The sequence below is a fragment of the Onychomys torridus genome, chromosome 13 (genome assembly GCF_903995425.1).
Source record: "Onychomys torridus chromosome 13, mOncTor1.1, whole genome shotgun sequence".
Lineage (NCBI taxonomy): Eukaryota > Metazoa > Chordata > Mammalia > Rodentia > Cricetidae > Onychomys > Onychomys torridus.
The window spans coordinates 22,116,242-22,141,062 of NC_050455.1; the positions used below are offsets into that span (position 1 = coordinate 22,116,242).

Genomic DNA, 24,821 nt, shown 5'->3' on the forward strand with positions numbered 1-24,821 from the left:
ACAGACATGTATGAGCACAGGAGACTGATTCTCAGTGCCCACAGACAACACAAATGCCTTTGGGCCTACTAGAGGAAGAAAGGACAGATGGACAGATAGGAATGTCAGTCCTTTTGGAGGCCCAGGGGCACTAGGACCATCCTATACAAGGAGGGGTATGTCTGTGGTGGCATGGGTGCTTCTCCTGTGCCTCCTGAACAGCCACATGTGCTTACATTCATGAAGACAAAGCCCCAAGCTGTGCACGCTGAAAAACTGGAAGTGACGTCACCACAGGAGGAAATTAGAAGTCCTTTAGTGTTTCCTAGACATGTTCTCAGGAACCCATATAATAAGAGAGAAGCAACTCCCTCAAGTTTTCCTCTGGCCGACACATATGTGCAACAGCCCCATCCACAGACATTAAGTAAATATTATGAGAAACCACAAATATTCTGTGAAGACACGGTAGGTCTCTGGCCAAGTCCATTTGAAAGTGTAACATATCTCAGCATCCCTTCCTCAGGAGCCATGGGATACCAGGCTTTGTGGAGATTTAGATACACCTATCCAATTTCAACTCTGCTCCATTATGGTGTTTTCTACGCCCATCTACACCTGACTACACTTCCTGTTTGCTTTGCCCTACAGTCATTTGCCCAGGCTGCTGTTGTGTGGCACAGTGTTAGGTGTGGGCAGATAACAGCAGCCGCCCCCGCCCATTGGTGCTTTCTGAGGTTGTAATTACTCATGGCCAACTGTCATCTGAGAATATTCAGTCAGAAATTCCAGAAATAAACAAGTCATAGTCTCAAGAATCTTTTATTACAGCTTATGGTTATAATTATACCATTTTACTGTGAGTTACTGCAGTTAATTTCTTACTGTGCGTAATTTAAAAATTACATCTTAACGTAAGTGTGTGCACAAAAGTCAAATACAAGGGGTTTAATACTGCCTTTGGTTTCAAGCATCCGCTAGGGTTTTAGACCAGGTCTCTCTAGATGAATGGGGACAGCTGGAGCCAGCCTTTGACTTCATAGATGAGAACAGAGACATCTATCAATCTGGGGTCATCTGGCACTTGACCAATCCCTTCATATAATTCCATCCCTGCTTCTCTTCCACACAGCATTCCCAGGACTTCCAGCTCCTTTGGATGGTAGCCACACTTGTCTGGGCTTATATCCTTATTAGCTTCCCAGGGAATATGATACAGGTCTTTTTTTTGATGGAGTCTAGTTGGAGATAACACAGCTGGGGGGAGGGGCTCCTGAGATCACTTGGGCACATTGGGGGGCAGTTTGTAAACTCACCAATGTTGGTTTCAGAGCGACTGCAGAGCCACTGGGAATCCCACCTGGAAGGGGTTGGTTAATTAGTTCATCTTCTCCCTAGTATTCATTTCAAATTGGTGGCTTTTCAGGATGTTTAGAGGTGATGCAATGAAGAACTCTCATTAGCCAACGCAGGCAAGCCGTGAGTTCAGGGACCCAAGAATACAGTGATTACCTAGTATCTGATACTCTGTTCCTGCCCACGATGCTGGGAGCTAGGAATCAGAGGGTAACACAATTAGCATTATTTCCCCTTGAAAAATTCCAGCATTAAGGCAAGAGGGGTCAACTGCATGGCTTAAGGCCCTAAGACCAGTACAGAGGAGCTAGGACCCAAACCCAGGGCTGATGGAGTTCACTCACGGTTGTTGAACACAACTCTCTTTTTCTAATATTATTTATCAAAAAAATCAGTGCATCAGCCAGTAGCCCAATCACCGTGTTTCATCCTTCCACTTCTTTTGCATAGCTGGTACCAGTGAGGGTAAAGGTCATTCTTCCTCCTGCCAGAACTGGCTAATTCTTGCCCCATGCACACAGACACAATGTTATACAAGAGAAAAGCCAGCAATGGGTGGCATTTACTGTTTCCTAGACACTTAGAGTAGTGCCTTTAGATAAAGAATGCTCAGTTGCATTACAAATTTATTTGTTATCATTTTGAGCTTCGTTGATGGGAGACAAAGGTGCTTTTTAGCTCAGGTACCTGCTGTTCTCCCCAAATGTCAAGGACTGACATTTGATGCCAGTATCCCCAGTCAGCTTATAGATGTCACACTTCTATACATCCCCATTTCCAGGCCCAACCACCCTATGCACACTGAGGAGAACTTTCATGCTAGTGAGATGAGACCTGCACTGTACAGGGAGACCTGTGTGTCCAGATGTTCTCTATTCCTCGTAGAGCCAATGCTGGCTGCTGGGTGGCCGTCGAGTCCCTGGAAGAGGTGCTCTGTGTCTTGATTTCTCCCACCTCTATCAGTTTCCTGGCAGGCACCCTGTGTTCCACAGTAAGAGTCTTGGGGTGCCCTTGAGGGCTTCCTGATGTTGATAATGGTGGCACATAGTGGGTGCACTTTCTCTCCCGCAGCCAGACACATCTTGCAGGGAGGTGAGGTCTGCTACCCCTCAGATGAAGTACTCCTTCTTGCTGTTGTCCCCGGCGTCCTGGAGGGCAGGGTCACATTGCAGGGCTGCATCGGCACTCTCGGCGAACTCCGTACCTTTGGCCTCATTGGTGTGGTAGGTGCCCTTGTGTCTGTACATGTAGCGGAGCATGAGGAAGAGGAGGCAGACCAGGACCAAGGCCACTGCAGTGATCACAGCTGCAAGAGGGAGAGAGGATGCAGGTCAGGTTGGGGCAGTGATGCAGTATGACTTCTTCCTCTGGCCATAACGTCGTGCCATCTTGGAGTAGAGTGCACCTTGACAAGGCCAGGTAGCCATGGCCAATCAGCGAAATAATACAGTGGTATCTGGGTCTATGGAACTACTAACCTTCCCCAGTTGATAGGGGATCACCTGGGTAAAAAGAATCTCTATTTGCTATCTTATGTCTATGCACGATTGAGCATGAATGTTATTAAAATCAGATGCATCATAGGAAAGGCCATGCATAGTATACAAAAGCTCACACAACCAGAGTCCATCAGTCAACATGAAAATTCACCCAATGACTGCCCAAATGTTAGCTGAACAAGGATGACTCCAAATGAACTTGCCAAACTGGACTTAAAAAAAATCCTGTGAGGTCTTAACTCTACACAAAGAACTACAGGCAACCAATGAAAGCTGGTAATGGGACAGGTGACCTTCTCCAAGGAAAAGTAATTGCTTGGCTGGTGGCCAACAGTCAGCCCTGGAAACATACATACAGGGAGCACTGTATGAACTAAACAGGTTATATCTGGGAATATGTATATGTACAAATACATATATGCAGGCAATAGAAATGAGTAAAAATAGAGACCACAAATTTAGAGGGGGGAGGGATATATGGGGGGATTTGAAGGGAGAAAGGGAGAGAGAAATATTGTAATTAAGTTATAATCTCAAAACAATTCACCCACACATTCCTAGCATCCAATTCCCCTTCCTCCTATACCCACAAAAGGAAAACTCAGGTGGCAGCTGGGCACCCTAGTGCAAATCTTGCTCAGGACCCACTGTTCTCTCATGGCGTTCACACTCTGTAATTTTTACTTTGCCTTGGAATAAAAACCCTTGTGGGTGCTTATCAATTCTTCCAATACCCTGTCTCTACGGAGACCACCAGCAACACAAGTTCTTATATTGGCTTGAAGTTGAAGGGCCCTATAGAATTCACTTTTTCAGGCAATTCCATTTCCATATAGGGATTTCTGCACCCAGACTAAAAGTCCCAGAAAACTAGGAAGAACTGGCTACCCACCATAGAATCCACAGCAGGAAGAGACAAAGGCGACTGGGTATGGTATGATATGGGTGGGGGAGGTGCTCTTTGGAGAACTGTCCCTATCCATCCTGAACCATTCATTGTCAGGAGGTGAGGATGTCCAGGTCTCTAGAAGAGGTAGACTTGGCCAGTCAGTGGATGACATGCCCCGGTCAATGCCAAGGATGTGTTAGGTCCCAGGAATCACAGAAGTAGAGCAGAAGTGGGGAAGGAGAGGTCAGATCACTTAGGGTCTGGAAAAGGGAAATTCAGAAGGGTCAAGGGCAGTAATCCCTAGGTGTTTCAGATTTGCTCACTAGGTCTGAAGCGGTAGAGTCAAACTATCTTCACTTAGAATGCAGGGTTATTGGAGTAATAATGTTGGGGAATAATATAGCTTCCATGTCTCATCTGTATGGAACCATTTCCTAAGCTCCTTACGACTGTCGCAGGAACACTGTGCCTGTTAATACTTCCTGAGAAATGGAAAGGCTCAGGGCCCAAATGACAAGAGAATGATCAGCTAGATGAAATTGTCAGGCGTCTCGGATGGCTTCCTGTGGCTTCTTTATTTTTAACTGAAGATGATCTCTGAGCTAGGCGCCAGCTAGTGAGTAGAGTGCGTCACGAAAAAGGGAGCAGGGCAGGACACCTCCCAAGCTTGGTTGCTCTTGAGCCACCTGCCCAGGGTCCAACCTTTAGGATGGAAGTGTGAGTCACGGCAGCGTGAGATGAGGGAGACGTGAAGTCCTCGAAGTCTAGGTTAGTGTATCTACTTGTACCGCAAGCCTGCTTCACAGAGTTAGGACACACCTGTTAGCTGCTGCTTTTTTTTCTCCTAAAACCCAGGCAACCCTCCCGAAGTCTCTTTCAAATCCAGCCATGGGGAGCAGTGAGACCTCGCAATCCTCACAAGCAGTTGAGTCTGCCCCCTCCTTTGCATCTGGGAGCAAGCCTAGCTGATGCCCAGAACTCTGACAACCTTGGATTATAACCCTACTTTGACCTAAGGTCTTCCCGCTTTGTTAACTCCTAGCACACAGACTAGGTCACATGGTGTGAAATCATCTCTACCTCCTACCATCACCCCCCAAAACAATCAGAGTCAGAAACTGCTTTTGTTTTTGGGAATTGAAGGCGCTCTCCCTTCAGAATCCCTATCATGCTATACATGGCACTTCTCTCCTAATGCCTTCCCACTTCAGGGCCTCTTATGGCTGCTACTGCCACTGTGCTCTGACCACCCTACCCTAAATAAAGCTCTTCTTCAGAGGACTTTGTCCTGATTTCCTTTTCTACTAATCTGTTTTTTTTATCATGTTTAAAAAATTTATAACACTCAGGTGACTCATTCTCCAGCCTGAGCCACTGGGGATCCAAGGTCCAGAGAAAGGATGTCTTTTGACATGTGTAACAAGCCCCTTTTTGGCCCTGCTCCCTCAGGCACCATGTGTGACATTCCAGACAGGATGGGAGTGTTCCTTTCCATCCTTAAAGTCCCCTGGGGGGTGGGGTGGGCAGAGACAGATAGTTTTTGTCAACTGGGCACATGTCTATACACACACTCTCAACTGAAGAATTGCCTTAACCAGACTGGCCTATGGACATGTCTATGGGGCATTTTCTTGGCTTCTGCTACCACTGAGGGTGGTTCCATGCCATGGTAGGTGGTCCTGGCCTCTACAAGAAACAGCTGAGCAAGCCAGAGGAGACATGCTGGTCAGCAGCTTTCATCCATGGCTCCTGCCTCTGCCCCTGCTTGAGTTTCTGCCCTGACTTCCCAGTGATGGACTGTGACATGGAAGTACAAGCTACAAAATCCCTTTCCTCCCCAGGGTTCTTTTGGTCATGGTGTTTATACAGCAACAAGAAGCAAACTTGGGTAGGAGAGAAGCACCGCCCCCTTTTCACACAGATCCTCAAGCCAGTTCTGGTCAGGGTCTTTCTTGGCTTCCAGAAGGGCATGCCATGCCAAGCTCACCTGCAATGATGGCGATCTCCATTACGCTGTAGGACATCCCTGGGTCAGGCTCTGTGGACAAAAGTGAAAATGTATGGTGAGAAAGGAAGACTCCCCACAACCAGAAGCACCTCGGCCAGTACATACCCCATGACCACTTGTGAGCAGCTTAGTGATTGCCTGCAGAGGGAACAGCACAGTGCACAAAGACCTCTGCTGGAAGGCACAGACCCTGCTCTGCCTGGCTTCTGAACCAGGCCGAGAACACCCTGTGAATCCCAGGCCCTCCAGAACCATGTCAGTTCCCCCATTAAATTCCAGCACAGAAGCCCACACCCACACTTTGTAGATGTGTGGTTGACTTTTTCCCCCTGGATATAATGTGTTCACCATCTTGGAGTAGAGACTACCTTGGCCAGGTATCCATGGCAACTCAATGAGCAGAAAAATACAGAGGTGGCTACATTTGTTTATGATGATGGCAATGGAGCTTTAGACATCCCCTAATAGAAGGAGGGAGCAGGTCTTAGGCCCCTCAACTGAGATTGCACCCGTGACTCTCTTCCGGCTTCTCCCAGCCACAAGTGATTGTTGGAGATGCTAGAGCACACAGGACACAGAAGGTTAACCAGAAGTGGACTCCATGATACAGTTCACCATCCAAGATGTGGTGATATAACTACTGATGTGTGTGTGTGTGTGTGTGTGTGTGTGTGTGTGTGTGTGTGTGTGTGTGTTTGGGATATGTATATGTTTGCATGGGTATGTACATTTGTAAGTGGGTGCCTGTGTACTTGTGTGTGTGTGTAGGCCACAGTTCTTTCTTGGTGACTTCTCACCTTATTTTTTGAGACAGTAACCATCACAGAACCTAGAGCTCAATGACTCTGCTAGGATGGCTGACCACTTAGTTAGCTGCATGGCTCCTCTTCACTGTGCCCCTCTAGTGTTAGGGTTACAGATGCATCCTACCACACCTGCCCATTTAGCATGAATTCTTTGGATGCAAATTCAAGTCCTCATGCTTGCACAATGAGCACTTCCCAGCTGAGCCATCTCTCCAGCCTTTGAGGGATCTGTTTTGGGGTTATCCACACTCCTATAAGTAAACTTTCACCCATGCTCTAGATAAGAAAACCCCCAAAAAGTCACTGGCTGGCCAAGTTGGACTTGGATAGAATCATTACTTTGGTCTGCCACTGGAGCCATATCTGGGGCAAACAGACAATTGTTCACCACCTTCCCAGGAAAAGTCAATGCAATGCCACTGCATCCAATCACAGAGGCCCACATTGGCTAGACACTCATCAGGTTATCTGTGGTGGGATGAAGATCTGCACCACTGTGTAACATGGACCGTTTGGCTTGGTTGTTGGCTCACACCTACTATCTCAGTGGTCTTCCTGAGAGATGCTGGCCACCACCAGCCATTTCACAGGTTAAACACTCAAGCTCAGGCTTGTGATGGTCACACAGTTCATTCATTGGCAGGTTGGGACTTCATTACTCAGTTGGGGTATACCTCCTCTCAGCCTCTCCCTGTGAGCACTCTCCCCCAATCCAGGTCTTCGTATTCACTGTCCACTGGGGAAGGCCCATCCTATGGACCTACCCAAGTTACTGAAGTTGCTGCTCATGTTTTCCTGAGGCTTTTGGATCTGGCACAGGGAACCTCCTTTAACGGTACCTCTAGCTACTACAAATGATACCTCCTCTCCTTGGAGACACAGGAGTAGAGGATTTATTAGACTATGGGTATAGCAGTACTACATTAGAAATCTCACTACACATTGAAGCAGAGACATTCACACCAGGCTCAGGTAATCATGACAATTAGAGTGCAAAGAGATCTTTCTTCCTGGGTAGTTTCCATGGACATGCCTCGATCTGATTAAACACTGGCTGCTAGAGTCTGGTGGGGTAGTTGATAGGACAGAGCCAGGAAAGCAGCCTGGGGTCAGTGCTGACCTACAGGATGGGAGGATAAAACCAGGTATTACAGATATCAAGTTAGCAAATGGACAGAATACATACATAGGGGTAGGGAGGAACAACTGGAGCCAGTGTCTGGGCTCTAAGTTTAGTTCAAAGTACTCACAGCCCACAAGCAGGAAGAAACAAGTTCAACTGGATGCTGGACTCTGGCCCAACATTGAAAATAGAAGCCTGAGACTTAATATGGAGCGCAGAGTAGGTTCTGAATAAAAATATTCACCCAACACATGAATGAGTCCATGGACACATGAGTGGATGGTATGTGTACCTGGATTTTGGACTATTCTTGACTACCAGTACCTTACAGATCAGTAAGAAAGAACAACATTTGCTTAAGACAGCATAGATGGCTAAAAAGCTCAAAGACTGGGCTCTCAGCACTCAGTGGATTTTCTGATCTAGAGTTCAAATGCCTCCACAATCCTTCCCAGAACACACAGTCAGATCTGTCACAGAAATACTCCATGAAGCTGGTACTAATTTCTGTCTCAGGGTTCCTATTGCCATGGACAGTCTGAAACTGGGTGCTGCCCACTTGGTAAATACTGAATAAACATCCAACTAAGGTGTGAATGAATGCATGCACATAAGAGCAAATGGATTTAGCAGCTAGAGTTCTGTGTAATGTAAAGAATATATGTTTATTTAGCTCATAGTTCTGGAGGCTGGGAAGTTCAAGAGCTTGGTGCTAACATTTGCTGAGGGTCTTCTTATTGCATCATTAACTAGCAGCAGGAATCATGGTGTCCTGCAATGTTATCCTCCACACAGCACAGCCACCACTATGAAAGCTATGCAAGGGAACCTCAAGATTGGGCTTGTTGACATTTCCTCATAGAAGTAAGGCATGGGGGAGGTCACTGGAGTCTCACCTGGATTTCAGCCATTCCCTTCTGCACCCCTAAATTATCTATATGAATTTTCTAAGTTCATGGTGAGAGCCTGAGACTCTGCAAAGCCAGATTGCCAAGACAGGTGTCTCTGTCATGGGAAGACATAGTCCTGTTACAAGAAGACACAGGACATTGTGGAGGAGGTAGACTTGGGCTCCAAAGGTCATGTCGGGAAGGGCATCCTTCCCTGTGTACCTGTTGTGGTTTGGATGAGGAATGTCCCCCATAGGTTCATGTATTTAAATACTTAGCCCCCCCCCCTCCCCCCGTTGGTGGCACTGTTTGTGGACGTTATGGAACTGTTAGGATATGGAGCTGGTGCTGGAGGAGTACATCAGTGGGGCAGGCTTAGTGAGTTTACAGCCCCACCCCTCTTCCAGTTCTTACTGTCTGCTTCCTGTGTGCTGCTCAGATATGGTCTCTCATCTTCTTGCTCCACCATGCTGGTCTACTGTCATGCCTCCCTAACTACAATGAACTAGAACTGTAAGACAGAATAAACTCTCCCCTCTATAAGTTGCTTTTGGACATGGTATTTTAATCACAAGAGAAAAGTAACGAAATAGTACCACTTGGAGTCTTGTTCAGGAGGTTCTTTGTTGAGGATTTGCTCCCAGGAGGAACAGGTAAGAAAGGCCATGATGTTATAACTCACAACTCAAGATTTAGGTGCCCAGGCTCTTTCTCCATGTTCTCCTGCCATTATCCTTATATCCTCTTCAGAAATACTTTTACACCACACACACAAAAGGCACTCACTTTTACCTCACAACTGATCAGCTCCCTTGAGCTGTAATGTATACAGACAAGGAAGAAGGCTTTGTGGCTATTCTTCTGACAAAGAATAAAACAGAATCCCCTTATCCCAAGTCCAGATGACAGCCTTATTAAAAAAAAAATGAAAGATGGCCAATAGTAGAGTTACTTCTACTGAACAGGGTTCTCCTCTAGGGAGGAGACTGTGTTAACTGTGGACTGAGAAAAGAGATGGACCTCTCATTCTGGAATCCAGCAGAAGCTTTTCATCAACAAAACAAGAATTACAGCATAGTTGCTAACTTCTTGCAGCCTTTTTCTTTCCCTAGTATAAGCCTGCAGTTCTTTAGAAATCTCACAGGAAAGGCCATCTACAAGCAAAGGAAATGTATCTAACTATTTGTGCAACCCTAGTGGTCACTGGTGTTTACCTTAGGAGTCACAATTCCATCCAAGACATCTCCAGACCAGCTCACTGGTCTCCCTTAGCAAAAGACCAAGAAGAAAAAAGAGTTTCTTAACATTCTTTAGAGATGTAACTTGAGATCCAGTAAAAGGAGATGTATAGTATGATAGCTAATCTTGGTTCTCAATTCCCAACTTGACTGCATCTGAAATTAATTAAAACTCAAGCAGCTGCACACATCTGTGAGGGATCTTCTTAATCAGACTAGGCAGGAAGACCCGCCCTAAATCTACACCTTGTGGCAGCCAGGAGGAACGGACACGGAAGAAGGAAGCCATGCCATTTACCCACTTGCCATCACTCTTGTTGGCAGGTCTAGCTATTCGTTGCTGTAGCATCCTTCACCTATATTAGAACCTACTTCCCTGGGATTCCAATGCAGACTGAAGACCAGCAGCTCTACAGGAATCCTCCAGTGCCAGATTATAACTGCTGAGACAGTCAGTCCTAAGCGACCACAGGATTCTTAGCCTCTCCAGTGTGAGATAGTAATTATGGGGACTACCACTTGAAAGGAAAAACCCTTTAAATATACATATTCCTGCTATCAGTTCAGTTCCTTTAGAGAACCCTGACTAGTACAAATAGATAACGCTACAACAGTGGATCGTGACTCACCCTTGAGAGGTTTGAGAGATTTGGGATCGTCTTAGTTTCTGTGCATCTTTGAGAAGCCCACAGTCAGGCTCTCAAGTGTGTGTTCTTCCTGAGTACCCTCTTTTCTTCTAATCTCTATGCTTAAGCCTATATAAAAATATCTTGAATAAAATCCCCTCTTCATTATCCCAGCTCCTCCTGAAATTCTTTTTTTATGTCAACACAGTGAGTCCTGGTTTTGCCTTAATCAAGGACCAGAGAGATCTAGGGGATTTCCTTAGGTTGATGAGGGTGGCAGTGTGGGACAATGTTGGGGGCCCCACTGTTTCACTATGAGAATTTGTTTGGTTGTGAATAGCAAAGGAAGAGATTACTGCTTTCATCATCTGTAGAGCACGGCATCTAAGCCCTACACAGGGAAGTGTAGTAGAGTATTATTTTAAGATGTGTTACTTTTGTTTATGTTGATTTGTTTAACTCTGTGAAGCTGTGTTACTGTGTCTGTCTAAAACATCTGATGGTCTAATAAAAAACTGAATGGCCAATAGCAAGACAGAAGAAAGGAAAGGTGTGGGGCTGGCAGGCGGAGAGAATATATAGAAGGAGAAAAACTGGGAGAAGAGAGGGGAGAGCTAGGCGCCAGAGAAAGAGGAAGACTCCAGGCTAGCCACCCAGCTACACAGCAAGCCACGGAGTCAGGTAAGATTTACCGAAGTAAGAGAACGGGAAAAGCCCAGAGGCAAAAGGTAGATGGAATAAGTTAAGGAGAGCTGGCAAGAAAGAAGCCTTACAAGTATTAATAAGCCTGTGTGTGTGTGTGTGTGTGTGTGTGTGTGTGTGTGAGTGAGAGAGAGAGAGAGAGAGAGAGAGAGAGAGAGAGAGAGAGAGAGAGAGAGAGAGAGAATTTATTTGGGAGCTGGTGGCGGGCCTCTGCAAAAAGAGAAAAAAATAACGAACAACAGGAAAGGAGTTAAATACTCTTGGATCTTGGTGTCCTTCTCCAGTGCCTCCATCTTATCTTTCTTGAGATGGGGTCACACCCTGGGGTGGTATAAAACTGTTCCTGTCAGTGTTCTTTCCTCCCAGAGGCTCCTTTCCTTCTTTGCAAAGCAGAGGAAGGAAATCCTGAATGGCAGGTAATGATGCAGGAGAGAGCTACTTCTCATCCCCAAGGTCAAGTGTGCACACCAAGACTCCTCCAGTGGGACCTGGAGAACCACAGACCATCGCTGCCTCCACCCCAAGACCCTAGGCAGTCAGTGATGGGGGCAGAGAACTTGCAATTCCTTACGAGTGAGGGGGGTGTGGGGGAGGGGCACAGCAGAGGACAACCTAAGCTGTCATTTTCCAGGATCCATCCGCCTTGCTTTTTGAAATAGTCTTTCATTGTCTTGTTTAGACTAGGTAGCTGGCTAGTGAACCCTGGAGATTCTCTAGTCCTCTTGTCTCTGCTTCTCTAGTGCTAAGACAACAAGCATGTGGCACCATGCATGGCTGTTTTTAAACATGGACTTTAGGGGAACCAAATTCAGATCCTCATCTCTCAAGGCAAGCACTTCAACTAACTGTACCGTCTCCCCACCTGATCTGAGAACTGACATTTCTCATATATTCTCAGGTGATGCTGCTGGTGCTGGTGTTGAAGCCCCGATCTAAGAACCACTGAGCTTATGACTGTGCATCTATAGACTGCAGGGCACAGTTCAAGAGGGTGACATTTACCTTTGGTAAATAGGCCCAAAGGTCTCCATACTCTCTTATCAAACAAATATAAAATCATATCACAGCTCTCTCCACCGCAACTCTTGGCTAGTGTCTCCTTTTCAGGAACCAGCTAATGTCACTGAACACCTAGCACAACTGAGGACTGAGAACCTGTCATGTGCCTGTTCCTCTACCTGCCCCTATAACTGTTGCTGAGGGGTCAGGGAGAGGGGACTCATGTGCCTGACTCTGGTAATGCTTGTACCCTTCTGATCTTATGAGATTACAATGTTTTCAGCCTTGTTCTCTGGAGGTACAACAAGTCCTCAGCTGAATACAGATGCTAAGGGACTGCAGTGAGGCCAAAGAAGAAAACCACCACTGCTGACTACAGTGAGGCCAATGAAGGAGACCACCACTGCTGACTACAGTGAGATCAATGAAGGAAATCATGACTGCTGACTACAGTGAGATCAATGAAGGAAATCACCACTGTGATTACAGTGAGGCCAATGAAGGAGATCACCACTGTGATTACAGTGAGATCAATGAAGGAGACCACCACTGCTGACTACAGTGAGATCAATGAAGGAGATCACCACTGCTGACTACAGTGAGATCAATGAAGGAGACCACCACTGCTGATTACAGTGAGGCCAATGAAGGAGACCACCACTGTGATTACAGTGAGGCCAATGAAGGAGATCACCACTGCTGACTACAGTGAGATCAATGAAGGAGATCACCACTGTGATTATAGTGAGATCAATGAAGGAGACCACCACTGTGATTACAGTGAGATCAATGAAGGAGACCACCACTGTGATTACAGTGAGGCCAATGAAGGAGATCGCCACTGCTGACTACAGTGAGATCAATGAAGGATACCACCACTGTGATTACAGTGAGATCAATGAAGGATACCACCACTGTGATTACAGTGAGATCAATGAAGGAGACCACCACTGCTGACTACAGTGAGATCAATGAAGGAAATCATGACTGCTGACTACAGTGAGACCAATGAAGGAGACCACCACTGTGATTACAGTGAGGTCAATGAAGGAGACCAGCACTGTGATTACAGTGAGATCAATGAAGGAGATCACCACTGTGATTACAGTGAGGGCAGTTGGGCTGTGATGACGATGTGGGGAAATGCTTCCCAAATGACAAAGGAGACAGATATCCCTGGATGTTATAAGGAGCCAGGAGGGGATTATTCATCCCCATTCAGCATTAGCCTCACAGTTCTGAGCTTCTTAAGAGATGGAAGACCAAGACACACATGTTACAGCCCCATCCAGGCTTCCAGAGAGAGAAGAGACTCAGAATGCCATGAGATGTTCTTAGAGACGCCACCTGCCCAGTTCACCTCCCTGCAAAGTCAGCACACTTACCACACATGGGACTGACTGGTGAGTGAGTGGCAATTCAGCTCTGGCACTTAGGGGAGTGATGGGGTGTTTGTGTTTTTTCTCACCTTAAAGATGGTTGTTCAACCATGTAGGATTATTGTTCGTATGTGCAAAGGATCAAGTTCAGTGCCTGGCGTAGGTCAGACCATTTGGATATTAGTCATCACCTCTGGCAATAGTGCTGCCATGACTCGGATTAAGACGGTATGTTGGTCTGAATGAGAATGGCGGCCATAGGCTTATATATTTGAATGCTGAGTCACCAGGGAGTTGAACTGTTTGGGAAGGTTTAGGAGGTATAGCTTTGTGTGTGGCTTTGTTGGAGGTACGTCACCGGGGGTGGACTTTGAGGTTTCAAAAGCCTGTGCCAGGCCCAGTCTGTCTGTCTGTTTATCTGTCTGCCGGGCTCCTCTCATTTGCTGCCTGTGATGCAGGATGTAAAGCGCTCAGCTATCGCTTCAGTACTATGCCTGCCTGCCTCCCACCACAATGGTCATAGTCCAACCTCTAAAACTACAAGAAAGCCTTCAATTAAACGCTTTATTTTATGAGTTGCCTTGGTCATTGTGTCTCTTCAAAGCAACAGCTAGATGAGATTCTAAAAAATAGGCATAATCGGTGTTTTTATACAGCATATAGCAAATCTGTTGCCCAAATGATGAAATATATCACTCTAGTTATTGATTCTAGAGAAATCATCTGGAATGGAGAAAAAGATCCATGTTCAGGGAAGTGTGTTGCAGGATGGTTTGGAAATAGAAAATTGGGCACTGAGGAGATACATCAGTTGGTAAAGTATTTGCCATGCAATCATGAGGATCTGAGTTTAATCCCCAAAACCCAAGGGGAAAAAAAGCTAGATGTGGTAGTGTTAGCATGTAGTTGTAATCTCAGTGCTAGAGAGGCAGAGACAGGCAAATCCTTGAGACTTGCTGGCTGGATGTCCAGGACAGCAAGAGATCCTGTCTCTAAAAACAAGGTAGACAGCAAAGTGTTAAAGAAAGAGGGAAAACAACAGCTGTGTTAGGGGAAGATAAAACACTCCACCCCCTGGGAAGCTTGTTGAGCTCAGGATGTCCACTACTCAAAATACTTAAAGTCCTAGAAACTGACCAGATTCTCTAAGCCCCTCTCTCCCCAAGTGTATATAAGCAATAAGGACCTGTTAAAGAGGTACCATTGGGCCAGCCGGGCTGCCATGAAGAGCTGACCTACCTGGAAGAAGCAGAGACCAGGCCAGATGCCTGGAAGAAGCCCAACCAACTGAGCCACCTGTAAGGGACTCTTTCCAACCTGTTGAACTTCCTGCAGGCTGTGCAGTGTGCTCCAGGTTTCCGATTTTCATGAGCTGTCACCCATGCTGGTGTGGGCTTTTGGTGATATAGCTGCTGTCTTTAAGTCATTTCTGCTCCTGTAAATAACCTGTCACCCATATTCATGTGAGTAATCCCAATAACACTCACTGGTTCACCAAAATGGACTTGGGTGGTATCTTACTTTGGTCTGTTGTTGGTTTCCTATCTGGGGTAAGTGGACTTCTATTCAAGTCTCCCCAGGGTTAGTGTCACACAACAATATGAATGTGCATGTGCACTTCCCACATGTACATATACACACACATATATCTATATAGACACACAAAAATAAAGTGTGTGTGTGTGTGTGTGTGTGTGTGTGTGTGTGTGTAAGTGAATCAGAGTGCAGGTGCCTGCAGAGGCTGAAAATGGAGCTAGAGCTATAAGTGGTTGTGAGCCACCCAAAAGGGCTCTGAGAACCAAATGTAGACAAATTTCTAAACAGTCTTATTAAATAAAAAACTCAGAGCCAGAAATTGGGGTTAAAACCTGAAAGAGATCAGAGGAACAGGAAAAGCCACAGCTAACCTCACCTTACCAACTCCACAGCTTCCAAAAGTGACCTACTTCCTGTCTACCCAAGCCTATATACCTTTCTGTTCTATTCTCTCATTTGCTCTCTCAATCCATCTACATTACTTCCTCTTCCTGCTCAGCTCTGTCACTTCCTGTCTGTCTGTACAGACCTCCAGACTTCTATGGTTAGTGCTGGAATTTAAAGGTGTGTGCCACCACGCCTGGCTCTGTTTCCAGTGTGGCCTTGAACTCACAGAGATCCAGACAGATCCCAGTCTCCCAAGTGATAGGATTAAGGGTGTGTGCTACCATTGCCTGACTTCTATATAGTAGTTGGTTTTTTCCTCTAATCTCCAGGCAAATTTTACTGGAAGACACAGTATATTGGGGGACACAATACATCACCACAACCAAACTCAGGTCCCGTGTAAGAGCAATACATGTTCTTAAATGCTGAACTATCTCCCCAGATCACTATGTGCTACTTACACTTAAGGTCAAGAAATGGGGCTGTATTCTCAGAACTGGCCGTGATATCTCAGGATCTTGATAGTCACTGACCAGAAGATGCCAGCCTTCCCTACCTTCCTCTGTGGCCCCACTGCAGCTCATGCAGTGCCTCCAGACCATTGCCAACTGCTGTTGGACAGCAGGCCCTTGGCCCCCATGCCTGAATGACCCTTTATGTGTTCACATACCCTTGACACATTAGAGTAAGGAGGTGCTGAGAATGGACATTCTCACTTCCCATGGGTAACAGTGATGGAATGCTGGTATGTGAGCACCCAATGCTCCTCTTAGTCTTTCCCTGGTTTCAGGTGTAGACTGAGGGTCATGAACTGTGGCTGGCATCCAAGCACACATGGATGGAGCCTGCTGGAGAGGATAAAGGTCAGCTGTAGCCCTTCAAGGAAGCATATCTAGATGCACAAGTTGCAGTATTTCCTTTCCATCTCCTGTCCCCATCGTCTCCCTTTATCTCCACCAGAGGCCAACTTCAAACTCTTCACTTCTATCCACATCTCTTGCTTCCTCTTCCAGGGTGCAGCATCTCATCAATGACTTTGTGCCACACTTTGGTCCCTATATGTTCTTATTTTTCTGACCGCATGTGTCTGTGTGTCTGTGTGAGCACTGTGCATATGAGATATGAGTCTGTACTTGTGTGTGTGCAGTGGCACATGCATCTCTCTCTCTCTCTCTCTCTCTCTCTCTCTGTGTGTGTGTGTGTGTGTGTGTGTGTGTGTGTGTGTGTGCACACGCGCGAGCATTTAGAGGCTTAATCACTCTCCATTTTATTTATAGAGGCAGAATGCCTTATAGAAGAACCCAGAGCTTTCTCTGCTTTCTCTATCTAGTCACCTAGCCCCAGGAATCCCCTATCTCTGCATCCTAGGTGCTGGCATTATAGGTAGCTGTCACACCTACTCAGCATGAGTTCTGGGGATCCAAATTCCCAGCAAGCACTTTATCAATCATCTCCTTAGTTCTTGGCCTCCAACTTTTAAATACATGGTAGGATTTGGGCTTTAGGAAAATGATTTTCTGGAAATCCTTCCATGATGAAAGCCTGTGATGATAGCACATGGACACTAAGCTGCATGAGGTAGAAGTGAGAAAACAGAAGGTATGGTAGTATCATGGAGCCAGGCTGGCTGGGTTACTACTCTGGAGGTGCCCATGGGCCTGAGAAGCTATTGGGTGGAGAGATGTGAAATGGAGGATAAGCTAGAGAATTAACCAAGGTTGGTAGACAGCAGGGTGAGGGAAATGCAGACTCACTGGGCGGAGTCCTCACTGGTAATGTCATTTAGCATAAGAGCCATCACTATGTGGCTGAATCCAAATGAAAGCTATGGTCATAATGGAGGAATCCTACCTATGTGTGCTCACAGGAGTCACATGTGAGGGAGACAGCGCATGGCAGCCTTAGGGGGCCACTTTGTGCCCTGTGGAAGGATGATGCTTTGAGAGAGGAGGAAAGCATTATACTTCAAAGAGACCAGGAAGAGCAAGAAGGGGTCCCAGCTCTGTCAAGAGATGTTAAGTATGGGGGATACTCACAATGGCCGCTCATGTCCTTATGGGAGTCCAGGAACCCATGGGCAGAATCAGGGCAAGTTATGCTGAAGAAGAGGATGTGTTAAGACTTTGGTGTGGTAGTAGTGGTCCCTGTGGGCAAGCTGGGTATGTAGGGTACAGGGGATGTATGAGCCACTGGGCATGGAGTTACACAAAACCATATGGAGAGGTGTGGGTAGAGGTAGTGGTCTGAGGTGTAGCACCTGAATATCTCTAGTGATTGTTCAGAAGGCCTGGGCTTCTAACACACATTGCTTGTCTGCTCTTACCCCTCACCTGACTCCCCCAACACCACTCAGGCCCAGGACAAGACCCTTTTTTTTCTTCAAGGGCTAAAGTCAAGTGTAGTTCAGACAAGTCTAGATGTCATCTGAGAAACTAGCTGTCCATCTCTGGCCCCACTAGCTTCCTGTTGAGGGACAGGCCAAATTTGGATGGATGAGTGACTGTGCCTTCTGATGAAGGCATGGTCCAAGTTCTTCTGCCAACCTTTGAGGAGGTTTGAACCCTTGCTCCTCATTTTAGGTAAGAGTCCACTGCATTTCCTTTTGCCCCTCATTTCTTGTGGGTGGCAACTGAGGTGGTCCAACTGGAAGGGAACTCTGGGAAGGCAGAGTCTCTATACCATTTATGAAGAACCCGCTCCACAATTTCATACTCTTTTATGGTTAGCTCTGGCCTGAAAAGGCAAAGTTCTAAGTGACCTAATGTTAGTGATCACAACCTCAAGAGCTCACTGAGGCAATGAATCTATGTGACAGATCAGAAACGGAACCGGAGAACTGATGTTCTCAGCCGGCTTGACGTTGAGTAGAGGGTGTGTGCTGATAATGATGCAGAAAACACATGATGGGCAGCAGGGAAAGAACGCGCCCACTGCCAGAAGACTCCCATAAAGTCCCTGTTGTCAACATGCAGCTGAAAATAAGGAAGGGAAATTACGACCACAATTGGTTTAGATAGCAGATTTGGATTTTTATGTATTAAGAAACCTACAAGATCTGTATCTAGATAAAGAGGATTATACTGAGAAACACCAAAGAATCAGGTGGATAGGCAAAACTCGCTCTTAGCAAGGCTGAATGTTTAAAGTATAGCATTTTCTACATTATTTTAATTATATAGTTAACTTTAAAAATTTTTTGTGTTCTTAATTTTTGGGTTTTGTGTCAGTATCACCAGAGGAAGATGGCTATGTGAGGGTAGGAATCGCTGGGTCCCTGTATCTTTCATCCCAGAAGTTGCCTTTTTTTTCTGTCCTTACTGTTCATTTGCCTCTTTAATTGGCTTATTGAGGACAGGCAGAGCCTGGCATACTGGAGCTGCCCAGACCCAGTCTCTGACCTAGTAACTCCTGTGATGAACTTTTGAAGGTTATGGCCAGTCCTGGTTCCACTGTGTATTCTCAGCTTCCTGGTCGAATGGACAAACCTCCACTTCACAGATCAGCTGCTATCCCGCCTCACCAGCATGGGCCGCTCCCTCTGAAACCACCAGGGAAAAGAAACTTTGCATCCCTTAAGTTGTGTCTCACAAGTATTTTGCCACAGAGATATAAGAGTAATGGATACAGGAACATTTCAGAAGGGAAAGCCCGCTCTTGGTTGGTTGACTGTACAAACCCAGGCCACAGACCGCAGCTTGCTGAGTGACTCATTTATATAAAACCCTTCGTAGGGATGGAGGAGGTGACTTTGTTGGTAAAACTTGCCTTGCAAATGTAAGGACCTGAGTTCAAGCACCAGAATCTATGTGTAAAAGAAAAGGAAGCTGGAAGCACACATGTAACTCTCGCACAGGAGACCCCAGGGTTCACTGGCCAGCCAGTCTAGTCTACCCGGAGAGTTCCAGGCTAATAAGGCTCTGTCGCAAACAAAACTGCTTCCCAAAGAGTGACACCTCAAAACTGTCCTCTGGCTTCTGCGAGCACATGCTATTCGGGTGCGTGCCTTTGTGCCTTTTGGAGCTCCTGTGAGCACAACAGGGGCAGCGTTTCGTGCCTTAGCCTGACACTGGCCAGGTAAGCAAATGACTACTGCTGCACGTTCTGCCTCTGACGGTTCCCAGTGACTCCCCTATCATTATCGCCTCCTGTGTGACTACTCAGTACAGACTGGGATTCACTAAACAGTGAGTCCACAGAGGAACATCAAGTTTCCAGGGACACTAATGGCTGCCACTTTTTAAGTTTCTGGCATGGACACTGGCTGGGGGGCATGTCTTTTTTTTTTCATGCACGTGTGCCCATGTGAACCTTACACACACATACACGTGACTCAAGTACTAATCAGCAGCCCTGAGTCATATCACACAGATGGGTCAGCCCCTGCTTCCGGCTCTTGCACACTCATGTTTTCCTCGTCTCTAAAGGCCTTAATTCACTTAAGAATATAATTGCATTTTCAGCATAATTAGGCACCTAATTACCTGGTTAAGGGACTTGATGTCCTTGATCAGTTGCATGCGTAAATAATGATGATTTAGTTAGGCATGCCAACTAACCCTGGGAGGCTCATTTTCTGCACACGGATGGGGAGGTGTTCTTTCCTTCCTGGGCAACAGCAGATCTTGTTTCTCTAACAAGCAGGACAGCTGGGCAGGAGGAAGGGGAAAGGAGTTTGCAGTCTTCACTTTGACAGTCACTTTGTGTGTGTGTAAGTGTGTGTGTGTGTGTGTGTGTGTGTGTGCATGCTCACACGTGTGGTATAGGTGTACATGTGGGTGGGCTATAGGCCAGAGGTTACGCTCAGGTTTTATTCCTCAGTACACTGTCCATCTTGACTTTTGAGCCAGGGTCTCTCACCAAGACCTGGGGCTCTGCAATCAACTAGGTTACTAACTGGTAAGTGAACCTCGAGGAGCCTCCTGTCTGTCCTCCACCTCCTGGGCTGGAATTCTAAGTGCACACCAAGCCTGCCAGTTTCTCTACATGGCTTCTGAGGATCAGACGCAGGCCTTCAAGCTCCTGCAGTAAGTAAGCACTTTGCCAGCAGTGACCTCCCTAGCCCTTGGATGGAGTCAGGACAAGAGGCTGAGTGGCCACAGTCCAAAGCAGACAGCAGAGCTCCTTCAGGCAGGGTGAGCAAAGGAGATCCGAGTCCCCCGAGGCAACAGGACAGAGTGTAGCCCAAAAGAGGAAAGTGCTTTGGGAAGGAAGAATCCTGGAGGGAAGGAACGGCTGGGGAGCAGGAAGTGGGTGTCCTTCCTGTGACCCGGAGGCTCTGAGAGAGCTTCGGGACAACAGGGCTGGTGCTGAGTGTGCAGAGGAGAAGCTCCCTCTCAGGGCTGTAGCCTGGCTCTCAGGAAACCATACTGATAAGGACCAGGTGGGAGTGATACACACTGTTCCTGATGCTGCAAAGTGCTTAGACCTCTACACATTTGATGTAAATTTTTCAGCTAACGAAGATTCCTAAATTGAACTTAACATTCCTGAAAGACTTTAGGAAAAGCCTCCAGAATGTTAGGGTATTTTAGAACTGAATTTTCAAGATGGACATTCTTTTTGCAAAACCTCAATGTTTTCTGTCATGTCGGCTTCTCTGAGCAGTGCCACAGTTTGGCTTACATGCTAGGCTTGCATTTGAAGAGGGTATGGCAGAAGGCAGAGTGCATTTGGGTTCAAATATTGGGAGCACATTAGCTGGGTAGGGGGTAAAGACAGAAGTATGCAAATAAAATAAAATCGCCCTTTCCAAAAGTCACCTCACAGTTCTTCAAGAGGTCACTGCAGTGGGTGACACAGAGAGCCTGGAATTTGGTGTCAGAGGTTTGGCAGGAGTCTTGACTCCCTATGTATCCCAGACATGGGCTCTGGTTTGTAGAGAAGGACATGAGACTATCCTGGGGTGGCGCTTCCTCCATGAGATCTTTTTATCCTCATGTGTGCCCATGTGGTCATAAGTATACACACATGTGTACACACAGGACTTTGGAAACCAGCAGCCTGCACTTTTGCTGTGGAGGGTGAGATGGCAGGATGCTCATGGCCGGCGCTTCCTTATCATCTGGGCCGGTCGGCTTTGGCTTTCCTGAGTGTTTCCCATGCTGGTATTTACCCTTCCTTGCCCCTCCAAATCCTGTCTGCTAAGTATCAGGGCAGGAAAAACACCCATGAGTCACCAGTTTACTTCCTCTCTGTATCTGGGATGGAATCAGGAAGCTACCAGACCATGGTCCCACCCGTGACCTCTCTTTTGTCTGTGCTTGGGGGAGGATAGGCCATTGCTCCCAACAGTCCTGCCACACTACTTTACTCCCTCCTCCCGCTGCTTCCCTTGCTGATGGACCGCTCTCCAACTGTCTCAATCTGACACTCTGGCGAGCTCCTGCTCCATCTTCTCCAGTCCCTGTCCAGGCCTTTTGATTTGTATTTGTCCACATTAATATTTTAGAACCAAAGAAGCCACAAACACATATGTAACTCTTCCTCCTGCCTGCTGAAGTCCCAGGACACAAAGCAGTTGCCATCTAAATTGTTTCTCTCATAGAAAGGGATGAATGCCCCCTGGCCCAGACTAATCAGAGGAAAGCCAACAAACTTAGAACCACTTTAACTTGAGGTGTTTAGAGGAGGTGTGTTTGAAATCCGAACCCCGGTAAATGGGCAGACTGGTTCAGTTTCCTGCTGCAATGGTGCATCCCTACATCCCTCACCACTTATCAGGGACCTCACTCCTCAAAAGCAGAATTGAGTCTGGACATATTCGCTCTGGGGAAGGATGGTCGTGGATACATGGTCTCTCAACACACTGCTGTGATTATTTCTTTATTAAATGTGGGGAGATTTTGTTTAATCAAATTGAATAACAGAATAAAATACGTTACCAAGAAAGTTACTAGGCAGCTCTGGGATTGGGTTCATTTTCAATCAAGATTAAAGACTCCTGCTGGGAGAGGAGCTAAAGCAGGACAGATTTCACATTCTCGCATTCTTTTAAAGTATGCATATTGTCACATGGAGATAAATACAGTTTTCTGTCTTATACCTTTCAAACGAAAATATGAATGCTAAACCCATATCTATCCTGAGCTCATTTTCCTCCCTTCTTTTTTCTTGTCTTATTACTTACTCCACTATCGCTATCATGTTTGGTGTTATTAATACATTTTTATCATTTGTCTGCCTGGGTAAGTGATAGACAAGGAAACATCCTGAAGGGTAGGAAAGCTGAGTCTTTTCATGTGAACAGTGAGTAGATGCTGTGGGAGAGAGGTTCTAGAAAGAGGGTGTGGTGGTCTGAGTAAGAATGTCCCCCATAAACTCATATTTGAATGGAGTGGCACTATTAGGAGGTGTGGCCTTGTTGGAGGAAGTGTGTTACTGGGAGTGGGCTTTGAAGTTTCAAATGCTCAAGCCAGGCTCAGTGTCTCTTTCTCCTTGCTGCCTACAGACCCAGATGTAGAACTCTCAGCTACCTTTCCAATACCATGTATTCCTGGGCTGCCATGCTTCCCATCATGCCAATAATGGACTAAACCTCTGAACCTGTAAGCCAGCCCTGATTAAATGTTTTCCTTTATAAGATTTGCCATGGTCACGGTGTCTCTTCATAGCAATAGAAACCCTAAAACAAAGGAATTCTTTATACATGCCGGAGAAGGGGAAACTACAATTAGGAAGAATGCTTCCAGGGTCAAGCAAGATGGCTCAGTAGGTGAAAGTGTTGCTACCAAGCTTGACAACCTGATTTCAACCCAACCACAGGGGCCCACAAGGTGAGGTCAAGGCCACAGGAAGGAAAACTTTAACACCACTCCAAGGCCAGGAGTCTAGACCAGGTGTTAGAGCAGGATGGTAACTAGAAGTTAATGAAGGGAATGCCCATGAGGAGGGAGAGAGAGGCAAGAAGGTTACAAAATAACATCTTCTATATTTCTGTAAGTAGAATTATTACATCACAGAAATCACTTCAAGAATTAAAAGTGAAGGTGTGTTTCAGATTTTCAAATTCACAAAAGGTATGTTACTATGGATGGGGGTGTAGCTAAGTGAGAATTCTGGCTAAGTGTATATGAGGCCCTGGGCTCCATCCCTGGAATGGACTAACCAGATGAGTAAGACATTCTCCCCAGAGACATGGGGATGCTCCCCTGACCTGGAGGCTCTGTGCCTGGTGACCTGGCCTGGGGTCCATGGACAACATACTTGGAGGGGCAGCCTCTTTACTCCTGGCTCTCAACTCTGGCTCCACACATGTTACCTAGAATTCTTTTACAAACAACTGTGCTGGGCTGTGTATGTAGCTTAGTGGTAGAACACATGTTTGGTACAAGGCTCTGGATTCAATCCCTGGCACTACCACAACAAAAACAAAACAAAGCACCTTTTCTAGGTCCTATCCTATTAGGATTATTAGCTAAAGCTGCAAGATCCCTGATAAGCTTACTTTTAAATAGACAACAGGACTATTTTGGTGTAAGTGCATCACAAATACTGTCTGCTGGACCCACAGATACTCATCTGAAATCTCTAGATGTGCTAGTCAGAGAAGGTTGGAGGTTAATGTGGAATTTGAAGGTAGAATATGATGTTGTCAAGCAGGGTGTGTGTGTGTGTGTGTGTGTGTGTGTGTGCGCGCGCGCGCGCGTGCGCATGTGCACACATGCACGTGCGTGGCCAATGAAAAATCTAGTTGTCCCTCTATGCAGGGGAAGGCAGCCTGGGGGCCAGCCAACATAGCACATAATCTGACCATACCTTAGGTGAAATACCTTGATACCTCTGCAGGAATCTAATGTCTCAGCATTAAAATAGGGATGACAGTGCCAGCTTCACAAGGAATTATGAACAGTTCACACTTCACAAACAAACCTATGATCCACCGGTTCCCCATATCTATAATGCTGTGCTGGCACCTGGGGGACCCTCAGTAGGTCTGCTCCACCCAGACTCCTGGCCCAGTCTTTATATGTTCCTAAGCATGCTCTGCAGCCAAGGCCATCAGCGGCTTGGCCTGCTGTGATGTGCAGGAAATGAATGAGATCTCCTGGGTCTCAGTCTCCTGTTTCTGAGAACTGTGGTTCTAGGGACGGGCCCAAGACAGCAGCTGCTGAGTGTCTGGCCCAGGCCCAATTTATCAGCACCAACTGCCCAGTGCAGAGTCTCTATATCCCCCTGGCAGCTGCCTGATAAGAGGCTCAGCTACTGTTTCAGGCTTATCAGAGGCAGACCTGGGTGGAGGGGCCACTTCCATCAGCATAAGGAGGAGGGAAATGGGTTGTACAAGGAAATATAAAGCCCTCACACTCACACACAGCCATGGGAGCTGTCTGTCCCTTCAGCTACCCTCTGCACCTGGCTGGTGGGCATGGCCCATCTTACCTTTCACCCAGATGTAGATCACTCCA

At 46.5% G+C, this 24,821-nt stretch overlaps 1 protein-coding gene across 1 annotated transcript in view; it reads right to left on the reverse strand.

The window, feature by feature from the left end:
* Positions 1-785: 785 nt before the first annotated feature.
* Gypc (glycophorin C (Gerbich blood group)) overlaps positions 786-24,821 on the reverse strand; it is a 42,005-nt gene continuing 17,969 nt past the window's right edge. The window contains exons 2-3 of the mRNA XM_036204977.1: positions 5,711-5,761; positions 786-2,641 (exon numbers count right to left, since the gene is read on the reverse strand). Of these exons, the coding sequence (XP_036060870.1) occupies positions 2,445-2,641; positions 5,711-5,761 (248 nt within the window). The 3' untranslated portion in view covers positions 786-2,444. The remainder of the gene's footprint in view (positions 2,642-5,710; positions 5,762-24,821) is intronic.